Below are 22,992 nucleotides of genomic sequence, written 5' to 3' on the forward strand. Positions count from 1 at the left end.
GGGGCAACAGTTCAGACATCAAACATTTCTAAACTCCAAAGCCTTACTGGATTTGCAGTGATGGAGTGGGCACAAGGGAGAGGTGGCATTTATTTATTTTTTTCCTGGAATTTTTAAAAATTATATACTCCCCATTGGAACCAACTGAAAGGAAATTATGTACATGAGGACTGGCATGTATTATACCACCATTCTGTGCTGGGGATATGTCTGGGAACCAGGATGGCTTGGGCCCCTGTAAATCCAAAGCCTTCCCTGATCCATACTTCACATATACCTCCTGTTTTACGTCTACCTATGCTGGAGTCTTACATCAAAAGAGTAAGAGCCATAGAAGTTCCTGCAAGGTCTGGGAAAGAGCATGCTGTGTGTTATACCCTCTGCACTCCCCATGGCGAGTCAAAGCCCTTAGCCCCACATGTTGCATGGTTTTGAGGCCACAGTAATGTCTGTTCACATTTCCTGTAAGGAACAGGCAAATGTGGGGCAAGCTTGGACTAGGCAATATAATCTGCAAATCAGTGTGGAGTCATCCTACACCACAACATACCCACTTTTGGAGCTACATTTTCTATGCTTGTGGCTTGGCACTATAGACCTAAATTAGGCAAGTGCCATGCATTCATGTAATAACCCATACAAATCTAAAACACTTCTAAACCCAAGCATTTTGGATAAGGGAGACTCAACCTGTATAACCAACATTCCTTCAATTTGGGTCAAGTCAAAATTATACCTTTTCTGTTTTGCATAAAAGCAGTATGAAAAGTATCAGCTGTGAAATAGTGAAGAAAAACTTAACTGCCCCTAGAAATCTGTTGTTGTTTTAAAAGGATCTGGCTAACACAATAAAGTTGATATATGTCAGATATCATGAAGGTGCTTTGAAGTAACATGGTTATGAGAACACAAAGGGATCTCTTTAGACTAACTTAGGTAAAGAAGCTGTAGCATCAGCTTTCATAGACTTGATCTGTTTTCTCAGACCAAGGCTATGAAAGTTGATGCTACATATCTTTTGCTCAGTTAGTCTCAAAAGCTGCTACAAGATCACTTTGCATGCTAATATCACAGACTAACAGGGATACATCTATGAATTCTACACCAATGTGTAAGATGCTGAGATACAATTTCAATTTCTCCAAAAATAGTGATTACAATCTAATTTTATTTTCTACATCAAGTTGTTTGTTTAAAAGTTTTTGTACATAATAAAGACAAAAAGCAAGGTGAGAAAGAACCAGTCTGCAATTTTGCATTTACATAATAGTTAACAATTTTGAACAAAGAACAATAGAGTATAGGACTGGGGAATATGTGGCCCCTTCTCTGATTTTTGGACTGTAACTTCTATCAGTCCTAGTTAGCATAGTAAATAATGAGGCATGACAGGAGCTGCAATCTAGCGAACTCTTAGAGAACCACATATTCCCCAGCCCTGTTGTTGAATATGTTCAGCATGTCCATGGAAGCTATAAAATGATATCAGTCATCAACCATATATATGCAAGTTAAGGACAACCATCACTGTACAGAATATAATCATGGACTAAAAGTTTCCAGCTCAAAGTGGAGAAACTCCACAACTGCTTTTGTTTCTAAGAGATTAACATGCCTTTTAAAACAAAGGGAGTGGGTGGACATGGTTTATTCTAAAGTCAGATATAAAGCAGAAAACATTTCAATTGATGTAACAAACATCTACAAGTGAAAAGTCAAACTGAAACAAGTGTCATTTCAGTGACTGGTGCAAAAGATTACAAAGCAAAACAGGAGAACAGTTGCTTCTGTGGAGACCAGTACTACAGACAGCACATGGCCAGCACCAAAACTACTAGTCCTACAACAACTCACTCTAGAAAGTCAAAACATATGATGTGGTGTTGTAAATTTCTGCCGACCTCAACTCTGTCTTGTTAGCTGCCACTTGTGTGGGTAGAAAAATCTGCAATGTGGCATTGTCACAACATGTGCCTTGCCTTATGCTACAGAGGGGAAAAGACAGATGACACATACCACTGCTTTTGGCAACAGCTTCTTTTTGCGTGTGACATGTATTTCTGACCCCCAAAGCCCAAGTTCAAGTAGCTTCTTGTGTAATTCTTTCACATTATGACACAACTTTTGTTCGGGAAAGTATTTCGTTTACAAAACTGTTGTTTCTTGCTACAACCTCATCTTTTAGCTCTTTCAGTTTGGTCTGGATGTCTGTTTCAGACATGTCTGCCAGTGGCATTGCTTTTACTTTGGAAAGGAAATCCTGGATTATTTTTTCACCTTCCTGAAAAAAACAAAAAGAAATGGGTTGTTAGTCTTTGAAGTGTGATTTCCTAGACTCCTCCCCACAAGCTGATGCCCTCCCAATTTATCTGAACACATCAATACTACCTGGGACTTATGGAAGTTAAGGCTCAACACATCTGGACAACATCCGAGTGGTGAGGCTGCTTTACAGACTACATCAATCACCTCTTTCCAATACATACACAGTGAAAAGAGTAGACTGATACTGCTTTGAGCTCTTTGCAGCAAATCTACCAAGAACAGGAAATCTTAGATTATTAGATCACTAAGGACTTCATCCTGCAGCCTCACTCCTTTACAATGGATACTTATTGTTGAAAGAAAGCTATAACATTAGCAAATGCCAAGATGGTGTTTTTCCTGTAAAAGAAACAGCACTGGATAAAACCAATTGATTGTATATTTTAGATATCTCCAAATTTATTATTTTACATTGTTCCTTTAGGATGATGCTATCCCCTTCATTAACAGTTGCCTTCACTAAAGCAGTATTTGCTAAATTTGGGTGCTCAAACTTTACAACGGCCATTTCATCCAGCGAGCAGGCCTGATGGTTAGAGATGAGGGGAGTTTTGCTGAACAACATCTGAGAATCCATGGTTGGGAATGGCTGCTCCACATAATGTTTGTTAAAAAATAAATAAAAAGCATGTTTTATGAACTCAATTTAATTTTAGATTCAGACAGAACTGACATTCAGTACCTTTACCCACAGATAAATAGTTTTCAACCTTTGGTCCAGAGGTTTCAGGCTTCAGCTCACAGATTTCCTGACTAGTGTCCAAGCTGTTTGGGGTTTCTGGGAGTTAAAATCTAAAACTGGACAACCAAAGTTTGAGAACCACAGTTGTAGGTATTAAAGGACAGGGGCGAGGGGGAGAGATGGAGGATGCCACCATGAAAAAGTGTATATATACATTTCTCCTATTCCTTTGTTTCTGGTGCAGCAGAGGTAGGCATCTTTGATGAACATTTTTTTTTCATCCATTAGTAAATGTAGTACTTCCTCCCCCCAGTTTTATTTCACCCTTCAATAACTGAAGTACCCTCTCCCCTAACTCGAGGCCAGGAAAAAAGAATGGAAAAATGCAGAGGGGATTTTTTTTCCCTTTTTTAAAAAAAGCTTCCTCTCCTCTTACCCCTGAAAAGGTGCAGGGGAGATGAAAATATGGAATTTTTTCTTTTAGAATTATGAATAAAATGCTCGAGATAAGGTGTTAATATATATTTCCCTCACTTTATTTCTAAAAACTATATAGCAGGTAGACATTTATGTAACACTGCTATATACTACATCAGTGTAATTTCAGGTCTTGCTTTCCTTTTCTCTGTTCTTTTTATGAGAACAAGTGCTTTATGTCTGTCCAGCACTATGGAGGATTAAAGGAGACTTTGCTGTCTTAATCTTGATGGTTTCTTTTGATTTAATGGATTTCGGTTTAACTGCTTCTCATAAACTGGCAAAAGCAAAGAGGTTCTTTATAGTTCAGGTGTTCCTTACAATAGGACCTTATAGCCTCCATTTGCAACAATAACAGGTTAATAATAATAATAATAATAATAATAATAATAATTTATTTATATACCACCTTTCCCTTTCGAGGATCTTCTAGGCGGGTAACAACAGTCCAATATAACATTTAATAACAGTAGTAACATGATCCCAATCCCTTAGCCCTCCCTCCTTCTGCTAAAATACAAATAAAACATCATATTATATAATAACAGTAGCAGTATCACACAAAGAAGTACCTTTAATATATCAGACATGACACCTTTATGCCAAAACAAGTTGTACATAGGGCATTTTATGGTTGTAAAGTAACAAAATGACTTTGAATCAGTAAAGGGTACTATTGAGTTTTTCCCCAATTTTTCTGATAATTTTCATTTCCCTCCAAAGAAACTAGGGAGAAAAAACCGGTTTTTTCCCAGCAGCTTCAAACTTTTTTGAATTTTTTTCATGTCTACCCTCCAAAAACAGGTCTTACCTCCACACAATCTCTAGGCCTTCGTCCTGTCATCTAGACTCAGCCTCAACTAAGCTGCCTTATCTACCACATTTTAAGAATTTGCATCCTCATTTCCAGTTTTCATAAACATCCCAGCAATTTTACACAACAGCACTCCAAACATGAAGTTAGAGAGTCCAGAAAGAATCCTCTTCCTTGTTGAAGCTGAGTTGATGAGAGACAGAGAGTCAAGTAAAAGACAGAGGAAAGAGGAGATATATGGGTTCCCTCTTTTATTTAAGCCCTGTTCAGTCATAGGATGCATGAACATGAAAGGAGCAAGCCCTACATCCAGCGCCTTGTACTGCTTGGGATTTCTATATGAAATCATGATTGTACGAAGCCTCTTTGCTCAATACAGGAATGGCACAAATGACCCATGTCTCTATGTTTATGGACACTGCTCAGGCATAACACTTGAAAAGGGCTTCACTCTCAGTGGTCTAAAACAATGGCTTGAAGGCACATGACACAGCAACCTTGTTGAAACTAAGTATATCTGGACCTGATCAGTGTACTGACAGATCACTATCTGACAATCCCTACATGTGGAAGAAAAGTGAAATTTTATTCAGCTGTAAAGTTGATTGTTCCTCCATGCCATCCAGAAAATAAATGTTCCCAGCATCGTAGCTGGAGCATCAAGATGAGAGGGCAGAGGGGAATGGTAATTTTCCTGAAGTATGCAATTAATGGGCAAATCTCCAGATTTAGTCTTTTAGTCCTAGAGAGCACTGAGAAAGAATCTATTTCCAGGATACCAGACTGAACCAAATAGAGGGAAGTCCAAGTATGTACCTTTGTCACGGCCCTGAAGCAGCCTAGCATAATTTCTTGTGTGCAAAAGGGATGCATGTAATAAATAAACACATTTGCGCACGCGCACACACACTCACACACACTCTCTCTCTCTCTCTCTCTCTCTCACACACACACACACACACACAGAGAAGTCAGGTGCATTTATATTCATCTATACGCTCTATATGCATCTGAGGAAGTAGCCTGTACGAAAGCTCATGCTACCAACTTCTTTATTTCAGTTAGTCTCAAAGGTGCTCTCTCTCTACATGCAAAAGGCAGGTGAGACAGTGAAGGAGGATATGAAAGCCAAGCAAGTGAGTTCTACCGATAAAGAATAGGGACAAGATCACTGCCTGCCCAAGCATTGCACAGTGATGTTTTCCAAGAGATCCTTCCCTCTTTGACCTACTAGATGCATCTGCTGGATGCAGACAGGGGTTGCACTTTGGTTCTTAGAGTGTTGTAATTTTAGAGTTTCCATGTCCATAGCTGTAAAAAATATTTTTAGCTTTCTTGTGCAAAGTTTTAAAGACATGCTAAGATATGCAGATGACATTATACTACTAGCAGAAAAAAAAAGACTTGGAAGTCAAAGAAGAAAGTGCTAAGGTAGGCTTAACATTGAACTTTAAAAAAATAAAGATCAGAGAAGATCTACATGAATTCATCCTAGATGAGGAGGAGACAGAAGTAGTAAAAGATTTCTCCTACCTTGGAACAAACATTCATCACAATGGAGACTGCAGTTAAGAAATCAGAACAGTAGGAATGGGAAAGGAAGATATGAAATAACTAGAGTGCAAAGATATAACACTGAACACTCAAGTTAGGATAGTCCAAACTATGGTATTTCTAAACACCGTATATGGATGTGAGAACTGGACAGTAAAGAAAGTGAATATAAAGAATATCAATTCATTTGAGATGTGGTGCTGGAGAAAAGTGATAAGGATAGCCAAAAAGACAAACAAATGGATCCTTGAATAGATTAAGCCTGAACTCTCCCAGGAGGCAAAGATGACTAAACTGAGGCTGTTGTACTTCAGCCACATCATGAGAATGAATGATTCTTAGAAAAAAAACAATAAAGCTAGGAAAAGTAGAAGGCAGTAGAAAGAGAAGAAGACCTCATGCCAGATGGTTAGACACAAAGATAGGAAGACCTGAGAGATATCTCATCCACAGGGTCACCATGAGTCAAAGTTGGCAGTTAACAACAACAACAAGTTTTAAACGTGATTTTATGAATAATAAAGGATTTTTTGTTTTTGATAAATGAACAAATTAATAAACAAAAAGCCACAAACCTCCTTTTCTCTGTAGCGTTTCTTGGCTGCTGGTTCTTCATCGTCCTCATCCTCCTTCTCTTCAGGCTTTCCAATATTCTGGAATTCCTCTAACTCCAGAGCCTTTGCTTTGGCATTATCTAGCACACGTTTGGGAAATGCAGCCAGCTCTGCTACATGGATACCAAAACTCTGATCACAAGCCCCTGGAAGAAGCACCAGGGGTTTCAATAGGGGAAACATAATAACTTGTACATCCAGTTCTAACATGTATGTTGGAAGAGGCACTTGCCTAGTTCGATATCAAAGTTAAAAAGATTCTAGGAGCCAAGCATAATTTCATAAGCATAGTTAGATACATTTGAAACTCTGCCCAATTCAGGGGCTTTCAAAGCTTTGTCACAGTAAGCATCACTAAATAGTAATGCATTATTAAAATGTGAGAACAGTGCAAAATATGAAAATGCCTTTCAGGGTTACATAAACAGAAGTATCATATACAACCCAGCAAAAGGAACCAAAGGATGGTGATAAAAACAAATTAGAAGGGATTCCAAAAACAGGTGTAGAAAGAAAGGCAATACAATACAGGGCATGAAAAATCTATATGTAACCAGAAAAAACATTTAATATAAAATTACAGCAATATTTTTATACCATATTTTCCAGCGTATAAGACGATTGGGTGTATAAGACAACCCCCAACTTTTCCAGTTAAAATATAGAGTTTGGGATATACTCGCCGTATAAGACTACCCCTTTTCCAACGCACACCAAATAAATTTTTTTAAAAATCAGATTTGATTTCAATATGGTAATTTTAATTCAAATGCTTATGACATGCAGGTACTTAGCAGGAAAACTTGTTGTATACAAAACCTGCTTGTACTGGTCAGCTCTCCCTGCCTGCTCAGCCTTCCCTCTTTCCAAGATTATCAGAGCAGTAGTGCAAACATGGCTCTTTTTTCCATACCCCGGGGCATCTCAGATGCCTGCAGCTTGCTCTGTCCTTCACTTACACCTTCCCGGTGAGGTGCCCCCTCACCTCATCATCGGGACTGTGTTAAGTCGCTTCTTTCCATGAATCCTGGTGAGTGGATTTTCTTCTACCGTACTTGTACAGCGCCGCCCTTGTTGCTTTCATATGGTCGCCGCATACAGCAGGGATGCAGCTGCGGCCATTTTTGAGCTCACCCCACCATATGCGGTGACCACAGATTATCCAGTCCAGCTCAGAAGTTTCAGCACCTGCCCTATAAGATGACACCCAGCGTATAAGATGACCCCCGACTTTTGAAAAGAATTTCCTGGGTTAAAAAGTAGTCTTATACGCCAGAAAATACAGTACACACACACACACACACACACACACACACACTACTATCACATGATGAGGGAAGAATGTAAGAATAAAATCTATGCATCTAATATATTTTGACCTATAAGGTGTTATCCAGCAATTGCATGGAAAATGGCACAGCAAATAATTGTAATATTGGCTCCAGAAGCTAGTAGTATGTAGTCTACTATCCAGCCTGCACTATAATGCTCAAATGTCAAGGTTAACAAACAGAGCAAGGAACTTACTACAGAGACAAATCCATGCACTAGACTTTATTGGTGAATATGATCACCTTCACAGAATTATTTGCCTTTCTTCTGACCCTATGCATTATACCTGCACTGAGTCATAGAGGGAAAAGACAATGACAGCATAGCTAAAGAAAGATGGATAAAACTGTCTGGTCTGAAATATATAAAAAACTGTCTTTGAGGCAACCAGCTATTAACAGTATTCTTGTTCAACAGTAGTGAATTGGACAGATTTTCCCTATCTCTCTTCTTTGGTGCATCTTACCTTTTTTCACACGGTACAACATTGTGAGAGTCTCCTCTGTGGTTAATGCTGTGACATGCAAGTTATTCACGATTGGAACCTGGTCAGCTAGTGCTGTCAGTTCATGGAAGTGAGTGGCAAACATGCAAAAGGCTCCAATTTTGGTGGCAATATATTCTGAGATTGCCCATGCCAATCCAAACCCATCATATGTAGATGTTCCTCTTCCCAGTTCATCAATGATTATAAGTGAGTTTTCTGTTGCAGTTCTAAAAGAAAAAGGTATGTTATCAGACTCTTGTCTCAAGCCAATTTAGAAGAGCTGCAGACATATGCAGCATACCGAAGCCCACTTTTAAATTTTTTTGAAATTTCAAGGTGATACAAGTTTTAAGAAATAAACCTTTACTGTCTCAAACTAACAAAACTTTCATTCAATAGCTCCCTCCAAATGTACTGCAGGTGATTACTGTTCTGACATTAAATGCATGGACTTAAGCAGCCAAAACAGCAACATCAGTGGACAAGGCATGGATTCCAAATGTACAGAAGCAGGAAAAATATTTTGGGGTGGAAACTAAGTTGGGTCAACCCTAAGTTAACAGTCCAACAAGGAGAGAGAGTGCTCTATGATCAAAGAATGCTGCTGACTATTGTCAGACAAATGAAGAGAACATGAAAACTTTAAGATGAGGAACTAATGGAGTATCCTGGATACAACAATTCCATGCTGTTATTATTTTAGTGTAGGCCCTACATGCTCTCACTAAGACTGGATGGAATGATCCCATTTGTATCAATCTGGAAATAAAATTGGGCCACCCAAAAATAAGTTACGGGTTTCTGCAAGTCTAGAGTGGGAGACTCACTGGATATACTCAACTATATTGGTTTAGAGATTGATTTTATATTAAAAAAAAATCCAACCTAATAAGAACCTGTCAGGTCCTATGACCCACAGAACTTTGACATGGTCAGTAGAAGGGATGATGGTACAGGCAAATAGGATGGTCGGGGAATGGTTTTCTTAATTCCATTAAACTTTTATAGCTTTCTGGAGGAAGAAGAATTTACCCCCACTGTTCCTCACAAACACCCTGTGACCACAGTATAGTACTTCTTGCATCCTTCTCTAGCCTCGCAAATGCAGTACAGGTACGGGCTACTCTACTTGTGTTGCAGCTCAAAAGGTTTTGGATTTTGGGGTACTTCAAATTTCGGAATTCTGTATAAGGGATATTCAACCTGTATCAACTGGATCCTGACTAAAAGTAGAGATATGGAGGAGAGGCAAGATGAATACACTGGTGCTATGAGGCTCTGTGGAAGAGTTAATAGATACCACATATACTCTTCTATAAGTCAACCTCATGTATATGTCGAGGACAGGTTTTAGGGGCAAAATTATGGATTTTGATATGACACTTGGATAAGTTGAGGGTAAAACTTAGGCAAAAGCAACAAAGGATCTAAATGATGAAGCAAACAAAAACAATGCCAAAGAGCCTACAAAATTATGGCAGGCAGAACTGTTTTGGCTCACATTAAAGGCTGGATGGAAGAGAGTGTACAAGGAGGTCAGTGCTTCTAGAAAGATTGCACTCTTGCCTTTTACCAGGTGATGGCTCCCTTTTTAATGAGAGTTAAAGAACAATATTTACACTGACTTGTGGATAAGTCTACCTAAGTCTTTAGGGTCAATTTTGTGACTAAAATTTCTAGACTTATACATGAGTATATACAGTAATTCAAGAAGCTCTCCCAAAAAGGCACTTTGCTTGGCCAAAATGCCTAGGCGGGGGGTGGGGTGGGGGAACAAGGAACACAATGGAGGATGGGAAGAGAAACAAATCAGATGTTAGGTCTGAAGATTATCTAATTTCTAAAGAAATTAGAAGCCTCCAAGGATTGGCATTAATCTTACAGGAATACAAACACATCCTTCTGAAACAAAAAGCAACTGAACTCTTACCTGATGATGGAAGATGTCTCCAACATTTCTGCCATGAAGGTAGACACACCTTTAAGCTGACTATCTCCAGCCCCTACTCGAGCAAGGATGCAATCGACAATTGTCACCTCTGCAGAGTCGCAAGGCACAAAACATCCAATCTGGGCCATAAGAACAATGACACCAGTTTGACGGATGTAGGTTGACTTCCCTCCCATGTTTGGGCCTGCAGAGCAATCATGACCAAGAATTTAAAGAGACACACTGCTTTCTTAAACATGGAAACAAAGGTCTTTTCACCAACCCAATGCACACAACAGTTCAACATATGCTCGTTATTTTTTATTTTTTGTTTTATTTTTTGCAGAAGATGAGAATGCAGCCTGTTTTTCATTTAGAATTTTGGCATATTCCTTACTATCAGGGAAGGGCAAAAATAGAAACCTTTCTAGGGGTAATATTTTGTAACTCTTGTTGGCTTTGACATGCCACCACATTTATTTTTAACACCTGCAAATCAGAAAGAGAGGCACTTTCCAGAAGCAATAACTCGATAGTCACTCATATCTGCCAAAGTCTCTGTTGATGAGTAGGTGAAAAAGTGCTTTGCTCATGTTCTGCCTTGGGAGAAAGCCACTGAGCAGATGTGACAAATTGGAATTTGTTCCTCCACCCCTGCAAAGTTTCAAGACATGTCTGAGATAGAGCTGGCACTACCCATATGGTTAATAACTGATAACATGGGTAATTCACTGATGGGAGACAGACAGCTTTTTAAAAACAAAGCTTCATTTAAAATCCATAAAACAAGGCTAAGGATGTGGTCTAGCACTTGAGTAAAACCAGTCTCAGGCTATGCAAAAGAGCCCAATCAATTCCTGGTGTCAGATCACTATATTTATTTAAGAAACAGCCAGAGGAAAGTAGCTTTAAAAAAACCAGAACTCAGTTACACAACGTTATTTACGAGGACCCAGATCCTAAAACAACTTACAGTATTACTTTGAGCTACAACTCCAAAAAGTGGTCATGATGACTTGGGAATTTTGGGACTGGTATTCCAAAAAAGGAGCATGTTTTATTCACATCCCATTTGATCTTGGAAGCTAAACAGGATCAGCCGTGGTTAGTACTTGGATTGGAAAACCACCAACAGATATTAGGTGCTGCAGACTACGTTTGAGAAAAAAGAATGTCAAAACCACCTCTAAGTATTCCTTGCCTAAGAAAACCCTATGAAATTCATAGAGTCACATAAACTGACAGCTGATTTGAATGCAACCACACAACCAACAATGATTGGTGAGGTGGGCAGATAAGCTTCGTGTAGCAAACAATCACAAATGCAAGGCAAGATTTCACAATCCAAGATATTACCCTGGAGGTTAGGAAATACTGAAGTTGCAAGGAAGTTAAGAAAGTTAAATGACCTTGATTGTACATCATTTAGGTGATCCCTGAATGTACCTTTTAAAAGCTGAGTTATAGAGGGAGGGAGAGAGGGAGGGATGTCAAAACTCAGAGGATGATTGATGTGAGATTTGGTATCTACAAATGTCTGGGCATGTCAACTCATGTTTTAAGATAAAGCAGGGAAAGGCTGGGGAAACTGCTGCTGTTGTATACCATCAAATCCTTTCCTACTTATGGTTACCCTAAGGTGAACCTAACCCTGGGTTGGCAAGATTTGCCTTCCTCTGAAACTGAGTGTGACTTGCCAAGGACACCTTACGGGTTTCCATGGCTAAGCAGGGATTCAAACCCTGCTCTCCAGAGCCATAGTCCAACCACTATAACAAGCTGGCTCTCCTGGGAAAATTAAAGCTGAAGATCAGGGTTCAGTTCCTGGCTTGAGCACAAAAACCCATTTGGTGACCTTGGGCAAGTCACATTCTCTCAGCCTCATATGATCGCAATGGTAAACCCCTTCGTAACAAACATGTGAAGAAAACTCTCTGATAGGTACCCTTAGGGTTGCCATAAGTCCAAAATGTCTTGGAGGCACACAACAACAGCAAAATAGCAGGAGGAGGGCTTTCGGGGCAAGGAGTGACACTGGGGAGCAAAGAGATGACACCAGATCCAGACTTGCTGTCTGGCTATCCACCTGTGATTAGCTCAGAAACATTTTAGGTATCTCAAGCACCTTTCCTCTATAATTGCTCTGATCATTTACAAGAGGTGAGAGTCAATAAATTATCACTACAGAAAAGAGGAAGAAGTTGAAGGATATTCAGGAAAATCACCAGGGACGGACAAGGGTGCAGTGAAGGGAAGCAAAAGGTTATTCTTATTTGGGGCTTCCTGGAAGAGGAAATGAGGAAAAGGAATGAACAGAAGCAAACAAGCAATGTGACAAAACAAAGTGAAGAGGTGGGTCACTCCAGCCATCCTGCACAGTAAGCACCACTACCACCAATGCAGCCAGAAGTGCTCCATGTTTATTGTTTCTCTTTGGTATCATGAAAATCACCCCCAATAATTATTTGGGGGGGGGGAGCAATTGTGCATTCTTTAAAAATGCAAGTTTCCTTAAAACATCCTCTCCCCGCCACCTGCCATCCCACATCAAGCCAAATACCTACCTCTACACCAAACACTGATTGAGATAAAACATCTCTAATTTTTTTCTGTCCATTTTAAGGCTAGCATACAGACTACTTTAAGAACATCACCATAAAAACAATAAACACAGCATATAAATGAATTCCTTACCAGTAATGATATGGAACATCTGCTTGCCCTTTTCAAAGGTCACATCGTTGGGGATGAAGGCAACATCATCTTGGACTTCGATGCAGGGGTGTCTCGCAGCTTTCAGCACAATCTGCCCTTCCCCCTTTTCCAAAATTGTTGGACGCACATATGGCGTTGGTGCTGTATTGGAGGCATGAGCAAAGCTGACCACAGCATCCAGCTGGGCTATGACATCATTCAGGTGCTGTATAGGCTCTTTGTAACCTGTTAGAAGAGAAGCACTGCTCAGTACAGCATCACATTGAGTGCACACACATCCAAAAGGAATCCTGATCTTTAATTCATACCATCCCATTCTATAAACTCTTGAATACTTTAGCATTGGAAATGTACAGTTAGCAAGTTCGTGACTTCATTTAGAATGGAAACAAAGGACATTTAGAGGGCATTTGTGTGAAAGTAGAAAAGTCCTTGGTGGCTTCAAGATTGGAAATTTCTGCATGGGAAGGCCCTGGCTACTGGATTCAGGTTCAGTATAAGAATTCAGTTCCAAGATCTCTGTGGGTTGTTCCATTGGAGTCTCCTGACTCTGTTGGCTCCAATCTCTCAATTTGTTGTTTTCTATAATAATAATAATAATAATAATAATAATAATAATAATAATAATAATAATATTTATTTATATACCGCCCAATCACTGGGAATCTGAGCGGTTTACAACAGACGGGATAATGGACAGTTCCCTGCCCTCAGGCTTACAATCTAAAAGACACGACACAAAAGGAAAAGGGAATGGTTGGGGGGGGAGGGGATCAGGTCCAGCAGTTCTTCTCTCCCTCTGAGACCTGGACCAAGGCAGATGGACCTGAGGGAGGGCTCTTCTTCTTCAGGCTAGCCCTGATGGAGCTGGGCCAGCCTATTCTCTCCCTCCTGGGCTGAAGGATGACAGTTATGGAGGGAGGGCGCTCTATCTTCAGGCTATCCCTGATGGAGGTGGGCCAGCCTATTCTCTCCCTCCTAGGCTGAAGGATGACAGTTATGGAGGGAGGGTGCTCTATCTTCAGGCTAGTCCTGATGGAGCAGGCCAGCCTATTCTCTCTCTCACAGGCCGAAGGATGACAGTTAAGGAGGGAGGAGCCTCTTTCTTCAGGCTAGCCCTGATGGAGCTGGGCCAGCCTACTCTCTCCCTCACAGGCCGAAAGATGACAGTTATGGAGGAGCCTCTTTCTTCAGGCTAGCAGTGATGGAGCTGGGCCAGCCTATTCTCTCCCTCACAGGCCGAAAGATGACAGTTAAGGAGGGAGGAGCCTCTTTCTTCAGGCTAGCCCTGATGGAGCTGGGCCAGCCTATTCTCTCCCTCACAGGACAAAGGATGACAGTTAAGGAGGGAGGAGCCTCTTTCTTCAGGCTAGCCCTGATGGAGCTGGGCCAGCCTACTCTCTCCCTCACAGGCTGAAGGATGACAGTTGGAAGAAGCTGCAAGGGGCATCCAGTTCAACCCACTACCATGCAAGAACACACAATCAAAGCATCCCCAAGAGATGGCCATCCAGCCCCTCAATATGACATCTCTTCAAATATTTAAACATGGCTATCATGTCACGTCTTGACCTTCTCTTCCTCAGTCTAATCAAATCCAGCTCTCTAAGTCACTCCTTATAGGGCATGGCTTCTGTTAAGGACATTTTGAATTCAAATCCTGTCCTCTATTATCTACCCCTCCTAATTTGGTGTCATCTGCAAATTTGATGAACATGTTCTCTAGTCCCCAAAGTAAGAAAATATAATAAAAAATGTAAGAAAAACATAAAGCTCCATTTACTTCTCTTATCAAGTCCAGAAGCAGCTTGGGAAAGTTACATTTTTGGACTATAATTATCAGAATCTCAGTGGCTGTGTGATTCTGGGAGCTGCAATCCAATTTAAAAAAACTTTTCTAAGATCTGGTATAAATGCAGGTATCAGATAGCTGAGCAAATAGGAGCTTAATCTCAGCAAGAAATAATCTTGACAGTGCTGAGTCAATATAAAAGTGTGAGAACTAATTTTGCCTCTCCTAGTGTGATTAAATTGCCCCAAAGGACAGGATGTCCAGCAGGGGTGGTGTATTCCTAAACTCTTACCCAGTTTAGTGAATAAAGCTTCAAATGTTGTGCTTAAATTCCAGGCTGTTCTGAATCTCCACAAGTTTTCAAATGGCTGTAGTGCCTAAGGGCCCTTTTTAGCAGTCTAATACAAGGTATCTTGTTGCAACTGCTCCTTTCAGATAAGAATTTGCTCCCAGTCATCTATAGTTTAGATAGAACAACAGTGCACAGCTGTGACTCTTGCAATGTTTTGTTAGATTTCAGTTCCCATGATCCCACACCACTGGCTATACAGTCTAGGGCTGATGTGAGTTTTAAGCAAAAAGTATCTGGAGGGTGATAGCTACCCACCCTAGTTTTAACAACAATCCATGTAGATTACTCCAATGGGGAGAGCCAGTGCAGTGTAATGGTTTGAGTGTTAGACGAAGACTCTGGGGACCAGAATTCGATTTCCCGCTTGGCCATAAAACCCACTGGGTGATCTTGATCAAGACATATGCTGTCACCCTCAGGAGAAGGCAATGTCAAACCTCTTCTGAACAAATCTTGCCAAGGATGATTTGGGTCATCCTAAGTCAGAAACAATGTGAAGGCACACAACAACCAATTCTACATGGGTCTGCTTTTGAAACATATTAAGAAGCAGAAGCAGTATTTGAAAAAGGATTGGGAGGTTGCACTACACTTCCCCAAATTCACCAGCCAGTGTGGACAGCAGCCATGAAGATCAGGAGATTATTGGAGATGCAGGGTTTTTAAAAACAAACAGACAAACCTTTAACAAGTTCTGAGTAGAACCTAGTACGAAACACTGCCACTCAACTTCTCATAGAGGAAGTTACTGAAAGCATAATGCTCTGATCCCAAATCAACCACCCTGACTGTCTGATTGATTCCAGACCAACCTAAAAGTGCTGATGCTGACTTTCAGTGGCCTATAGATTCTAACTTGTACTGTATATCTTAAAGAGTGCCTCTTATTCTCAAGAGATGAAAATACAATGCCAAACACATATTCTCTCTGCTGAGACCAACCCTGTGAAAGTCAGATTTATTTGGCAGGTGTTTCTGGGCAAGAGGTTAAGACCTGGCATTCCCGGCCAGTTCAATGGAGATCTGTCAAAACTCATGACTGTTTTATTACTGGCTTTTTTATCTGCTATTCTGCTGTGTGAATTTTATTGACTGGCATGAATTTTGCTTTTTATGAATGTCAAAAAATGCTTTCAGACTTGCTGCCTATATGGTTTGGGTACCATTTTTCAGCAAAATAAATAAATAAATAAATATACAGCTTCATAATTTTAAGCTTTGTTCAGAAATAAAAATATCAGTCTTAAAAAACCATGATGCAATAATGAAGCTTTTTTTCCCTATGAGGGTTCCTTTTGCCAAACAGAAATATTTACTGGAAAACAGAAAGTTTCTGCCTGGCCCTGGACAAAAGTTAATCACTGGACTGAGATAAATGTAAAGGTAGGAGGGTAAACAAGTATCCTTCACCTTTCCTTTCTTCTTTGAGCAATATCATTACACTTGAGATACACCAGGAATTAAGACACAGTTCCCATCATCCCCACCTAGCATGGCTAGCTTTCAAGTTAGAAGGGCCTGCTTTGGGGAGATCTGTAAAATACTCCAAGAGCTTTGTATCTTTACCCATCAAAGACTAGGAATGTAAGATTCAGATATTATGAAGCATAGCCCTCTAGACAACTAACAGTATTAAAAGAGACATTTAAAAGGGCAGAATCATTTAAAAATATGATCATTAAAATGTGCAACACAGTACAAATGCAAAAATGCTCTGACTTGGTATTCAGAAACCTACACAAAGCATTCTGGGCATGTTTTTAAAACCCAGATGCAAAAGAGAACTAGCTCAATGCAGCATTTACACTGCTGAAGCAAGACTTGAGAAATTCCCCACAGAGCCACGAAACTCACCAAGGTAACCTGGGACACTGTCCCAGCCTGATCTACATCACAAGGTTGTTGTGAGGAAGAAATAGGAACACATCGATTAGTGATTAAGTAATTTTCTATGTCCTAGTTTTTGGAATAACACTTTATTGTTATTATATATCATAACTGGCAATGGAGGATTTGCAGTACTATATCTGGAAATTTTCTCAAGAAATCCCATCTCATTACACAGTTAAATAGAAAAGGAAAAAGAGTAACATGCAGTTATATTGCTGTTTATCCTTCCTGACTAAGAAAGAGCACCCTGTCTTCCTAATCACTGATTCTGATATACAGTATACATATTGGCTGGCAAGTGAGACCTGTTTAAAAATCAAACTTTTAACACACTTGTTTTGGTCTTCTCAGCATCATCTCCCCACCAGAAACAATTCGATTTACTTCAGCTTCCCAACCGTGTGCTTTATTGCACAAAGGCAGAGCTAACAACTATTGTGTTAGTATGTTTGGCCAGATGTTCAGAGACTAATTTCTACACACAAAAGGCTATTGAGGAAACAATCACACAGCTATTACCCCAGGAGGAGATGTTTAAGACATGAGAGGTGCTGGGTAATAAAATATGAAAACTACTATTAACATATCCATTGAGACGTTTGATATTGTTCCCATATCACTCTTCTCCAATTTAAGAGCTTATCTCTAGTAGCTTACTTCTAACAACTCCTGAACTACTGTGGTGCAGAAGAGCTAAACTTGGACTGAAGGCCAAACTAGATGAGAAGTTGGTGCATGAACTGGATTTACCATTTCTCTTTTTCTTTTAAACATCCATAGTGATGTGGAGTAGTTGAAAGTTTCCTCACAGATCAAATACAAACATAAAAGTGGCTAGATACTGAATTAGATGGAGCATCTAACTCTATACCTGTGAGCCAAGGTGGTGTAGTGGTTTGAGTGCTAGATTACAACTCTGAAGACCAGGATTCAATTCTCAGCTTGGCCATGAAACCTACTAGTTGGCCTTGGGCAAGTCACATACTCTCAGCCTCAGGGGAAAGCAATGGCAAACCTCCTCTGACCAAATCTTGCCAAGAAAATCCCACGATAGGGTTGCCTTAGGGTTGCCATAAGATGGAAACGACATGAAGGCACACAAAAAACTCTGTACTTCCTGACAGGCAATAACTCTGTGTTATCTGCCATTGGGAACTCCTCCAAAGTAACTTCTTTAAACAGTACCTGCTGGAAGCAACGTACACTGGGAAAGCATCCTTCTGTAATAGATACAGATATATTTCAGTATCACACTACACTGTTATAGGGCTATTATTCCACGATGCCTCTTGTGGAGGAGGAATTCTGGAAATTGTAGTTTAGTGAAATCTAAATGCCCCTTCCTAAACTGCAAATCCCAGGATTCCAAAAGGGGCAGCCCATACCAATTTAAAGTAGAAAAATAGGGCTACAGTAGTTTAGTGTGATATTGTTCATAGCTGTAGATGCACAGCATATATATTTACATAGTGGAAGGATTCACTCACTGATCTTCCACATTTTGTATAGTTTGGCCCACAAACAGAGAACATCTGGGTCCAATTTTTAACTCTACAAGTCCAATGGGTGACTTTATATAAATCACTTTACCAAATCACCTCGATTGGCAGTGGAGAAAAAAGTGGAACACACCCACATCCCCCTCTGCTCATAGAATCATCAGAGTTGGAAGAGACCACAAGGGTCATCCAGTCCAACCCCCTGCCATGCAGGAAATCACAACCTGTGTTTAAAGACCTCCAAAGACCTTTAAAGACATCTGTTTAAAGACTCCACCACTCTCCGAGGGAATGTGTTCCACTGTCAAACAGCTCTTACTGTCAGGAAGTTCCTCCTAATGTTAAGGTGGAATCTATTTTCTTTTAGCTTGCATCCATTGCTCCATGTCCTATTCTCTGAAGCAGCAGAAAACAAGCTTGCTTCATCCTCAACGTGACACTCCTTCAAATACTTGAACAGGGCAATCATATCACCCCTTAACTGGGAGAGAGTGAAAGGACAAGCCCAACGGCATCCGGCCTGAAGAGGAAGAGCCCTCCCCTCCCTCCTTCCAGCTGTCATCTTCTGGCCTGGGAGGGAATGAAAGGACAGGCCCAAAGCCATCAGGCCGGCCTCGATTAAGAAAAATCCAGTCCATCTGCTTTGTTCCAGGCCTCAGAGGGAGAGAAGAATGCTGGACCTGATCCCCTCCCCCCCACCATTCCCTTCTCCTTTTGTGTCGTGTCTTTTTAGATTGTAAGCCTGAGGGCAGGGAACCATCTATTATCCTCTCTGTTGTAAGCCGCCCGGCGGCATATAAATAAATCCTATTATTATTATTATTATTATTATTATTATTAACCATCTCTTCTCCAGGCTAAACATACCCAGCTCCCTAATTCTTTCCTCATAAGGCATGGTTTCTCTAAGAGGAGAGTTGGGAATTTTTAAAAATGCATTTAATATTATTATTTATTAGTTGTGACATAGTGATGCTGCCAATACTTCCAGCAATTGTTCTAAGTGCCTACAGCAATTGATCATTTTACTCTACTGTAATCTGTACTGTAGCAAATGAGCATGTTGCTGTGATCCATACACCAAATGAGCAAATGGCACACTCTTAACAGCTCAAATAAAATGTCTACATTGCTGAGCACCATGACATGCAAATCACAGAACTGTAAAGCTGTAAAGGGCTCCAACTGTTGTCTAATGGAATACAACAAAATCCAAAATGCACAAAAGAGTGATACCTTATTGGCCAACCAAAATGCACAAAATATATCATATAAGCTTTTGAAGCTTGACTTGCTTCTTCGTTAGATAAAGATTTTAAAAATCATATAGGAGAAGAAAAGTGATTATGTTAGAGTGACAGACCTACATTTTGTTTCAGATATTACTTCTGCTGTTAGCTAATAATATCCAGAGAGATATCAATGCAGGAAGAGGCCAAAGGACAATAAAAGCCATGTAATAAAAAAATTCAACTCTATATTGGTAAATCTTGTCAATTGTAGTACAAATGAAACAGCTTCACCTTTGTTGGAGATAAAAACTTCAAAGAGGTCTAATCCATTAGCTCCCTCTCCTTAAAGGTTCCCCTGGGTGTGGCAAAGTTCAGTATCATCAAATCCAGAAAACATATTCAGGAGTAGCCTTGTTGGCCATGATGAGGCAAAATACAACAAAATGCAAAATCCACAGAAGACAAAAGGTATCACTCTTCTATGGATTTTGAATTGTGTTGTATTCTGTTGCATGGTCAACACAGTTATCCCTGAATATGTTTCTTTGTCAATGAAGAAAGTCCACAGCCAAAGAAATCTTGACAAATGGCCCTCCAGCCTATGTTTTAAAACTTCCAACAAAGGACAGTCCACCTCCTTCTGAGGCTGCCTACTCCACTATACAACATCTCTTCCTGTGAGAGTTTTCTTCCTAACGTCTAATTGGAAACTCTTGTCATTTGAATCTATTGGTTTCAGGTCCTACCCTCAGGAGTAGCAGAAAATGAAGCTGGAAGACAGCTATTGTATTGCATCCCAATATTCTCTTCATCATGCTAAACATGCCCAAGTCCCTCAAACATTCCTCTAAGGCCCTTTCCTGAATTTCTACTATTCTATTCATCCTCCTCTGGGCACGTATGGCAAGAACTGCTATTTTCCCCAGAAGTTCAATGAACAAGTCTTCTGTGTTGTAAACAGTAAAAAACTTTATTCCAGAAAAAACTTGGATATTATGGTAAGACATCTGCAGAAGTGGCATTGTTACCCAACTTTGGTATAAAATTTAACAACGTCCCACCCCACCTTTGTCTGGCTTCATCTTAATTTGCTTACTAATTAAAATGTTCCAACCTTTTTTCCATGTCCCCCTTATTTGCTCAGCCCCCAGTCCCAGCTGGTTCACATCTCTACTTTCTGTTTCTCACAAACAGGCTCCTAGAAGTTTCCTCCTCCATATATCTGCACATTCCTACATCATGTTTTGAGCCACCCCCCAAGTACTGTGCCTCCCATCACTCTCATCATTTCCCAATAAACCTATAACATCTATATGACTCTTTTATATTTGACAAACCTTAAACGTGCTACATATTATAACAACCACAAAAACAAGAATGTGAAAGAATATACCACATTCTGACAATGTACAAGTTTGTTGACATTCTTCTCAACTGTTGTGCCTGGAACTGGCTACAGTACTCCAAGCAAGGTGTGATCAATTGCTTGTGTGAATGAACCTTAAAACAGACCTTTAAAAGGTTTAAAAATCAACAACCTGCTTCAAATGTGCACTACCATTTCCTATCAATGTATTTAACCAAGCAGCAAAAAAGCTACACTTTGGTTTCATTCAAAGCAGCTGTTAGCTGTGCAGATTGTGTTGCATTTTCTTGATTACTGCAAAGCCCAATCTGACATATATTCAACCATGCTTATTTTGTTTGGAACAACATGTTCCTTTAGCAACCATGACCAAATGTTTAGGCGGTCACTAGACCTGAGCACTCATACAATCTGGAACAGCTTATGCAAAAGAACACTGTAAGCCACTCTATTTGTCTGCATCACTGCCTAATTCAAGCTTATGTTGCCAATTTGTTATTTCCCTGTCATCCACAGAAAAGCTCACTCTCCTATGCCTTTATAGTTAGCAGAAGAGCTGTTTGGACCAAAGATGCTTGAATCCATATCCCAATTATGAGCACAAGATAGCTGTGTGGGCACTGTTTTAGTATACATACGGATACATAGATGCAGTTTATCCAACTAAAAGAATTCATTAGCACTTCTGAGACTGGTTTATTCTAGCATGAGCTTTTGAGGCTATCAGTCAACAAACACAGCTATGTCTCTGAATAAATTATCAAATTAAAAGCACGTATCTATCAAAAATAATTCTTTTGTCAGTAATAAAAACAGTGTAAGACTATGTCATGGACAAAAGTAGCAAAAAGGGTATAAATACACAGGCCAGTAATTCCTGTTTTCGTAACACCATCTCTAGCCAATAGTGATGCTACTGTGACCTCAAAGAAATCTGAAATTTAGGGCCAGCCCGATCCCTCATTTCAATTTCTAGAAGTGGGACCACCTATCATTGGTTAAGCGTCTATAACAGGATGTGATGTCAAGGAATGTTCACTGAAAAGTTGCATAGGATCAGAAAGTTCAGTGTGATAGAGATGAAACAACAGACAAAGAAGGAGGAAGGTTCTGATATGCCTTTTTCTGCTTCAGTGAACATCTGTGGCTGGTATTCTTTATAAAGCTAAAGATTCCACTAACCACTATAAAAATCTGCACAAAAAAAAAATTAAACACTTCTGAATGGAAGTATATTTCACCATACTGGCACATGCTACTCATTTGTTGCTGTGTGTCTGCAGGTTGTTTCTTAAAGGAAACCTTAAAGGGAACCTATCATGGGATTTTCTTGGTAAAATAGGTTCACAAGCACATTAGTCATTGCCTTCCTTTGATGCTGAGAGAGTGTGACTCACTTAAAGTAGCCCAACTGTTTCCCATGGTCAAATGGGGAGTCAAACACTGGCCTACCAGAGTCTTAGGGTGCATCTAAACTGTAGAAATAATGCACCCTACAGAATCCTGGGATTCGTGAGGCACCAGCACTCTTTGGCAAAGAAGGCTAAAGACTTTGTAAAACTATAAATCCCATGATTCTATAGATTCCATAGTTACAGCATTTAAAGTGATGTCAAACTGCATTATTTCTACAGTGTAGATGCACCGCAAGTCCAGAGACGAATAGGCAATGAACATGTTTCTTTAAAGACCTTCAAAGAAAGAAGTTGGATGAAAATCTCCTGGGTGTTTACTTTTGAATGCTTTACTTATGTGTTCTTGCATGGCAGGAGGTTGGATTAGACAGTCCTTTCCAACTATTACTCTTTGTTAAAAGTGGAAATTTCACAAGTATCTTGCCCTTACACTAGAACATACATTTATGTAAATATTTTTTCCACCTGTTATTACAGGAAAATAAGATTTGGAGGTCTTACTGTTTCTGATGCAAC

General features: G+C 39.9%; 1 protein-coding gene across 1 annotated transcript in view; it reads right to left on the reverse strand.

Moving 5' to 3' along the window:
- Positions 1-1,173: 1,173 nt before the first annotated feature.
- Positions 1,174-22,992, reverse strand: part of LOC149310456 (DNA mismatch repair protein Msh2-like) — a 94,553-nt gene continuing 72,734 nt past the window's right edge. Inside the window, exons 12-16 of the mRNA XM_089528977.1 lie at positions 12,910-13,155; positions 10,216-10,420; positions 8,265-8,512; positions 6,428-6,612; positions 1,174-2,281 (exon numbers count right to left, since the gene is read on the reverse strand). Of these exons, the coding sequence (XP_089385103.1) occupies positions 2,111-2,281; positions 6,428-6,612; positions 8,265-8,512; positions 10,216-10,420; positions 12,910-13,155 (1,055 nt within the window). The 3' untranslated portion in view covers positions 1,174-2,110. The remainder of the gene's footprint in view (positions 2,282-6,427; positions 6,613-8,264; positions 8,513-10,215; positions 10,421-12,909; positions 13,156-22,992) is intronic.

Source organism: Sceloporus occidentalis, unplaced genomic scaffold, assembly GCF_023333645.1.
Source record: "Sceloporus occidentalis isolate IW3139 unplaced genomic scaffold, rSceOcc1.0.p SCAF_6, whole genome shotgun sequence".
Lineage (NCBI taxonomy): Eukaryota > Metazoa > Chordata > Lepidosauria > Squamata > Phrynosomatidae > Sceloporus > Sceloporus occidentalis.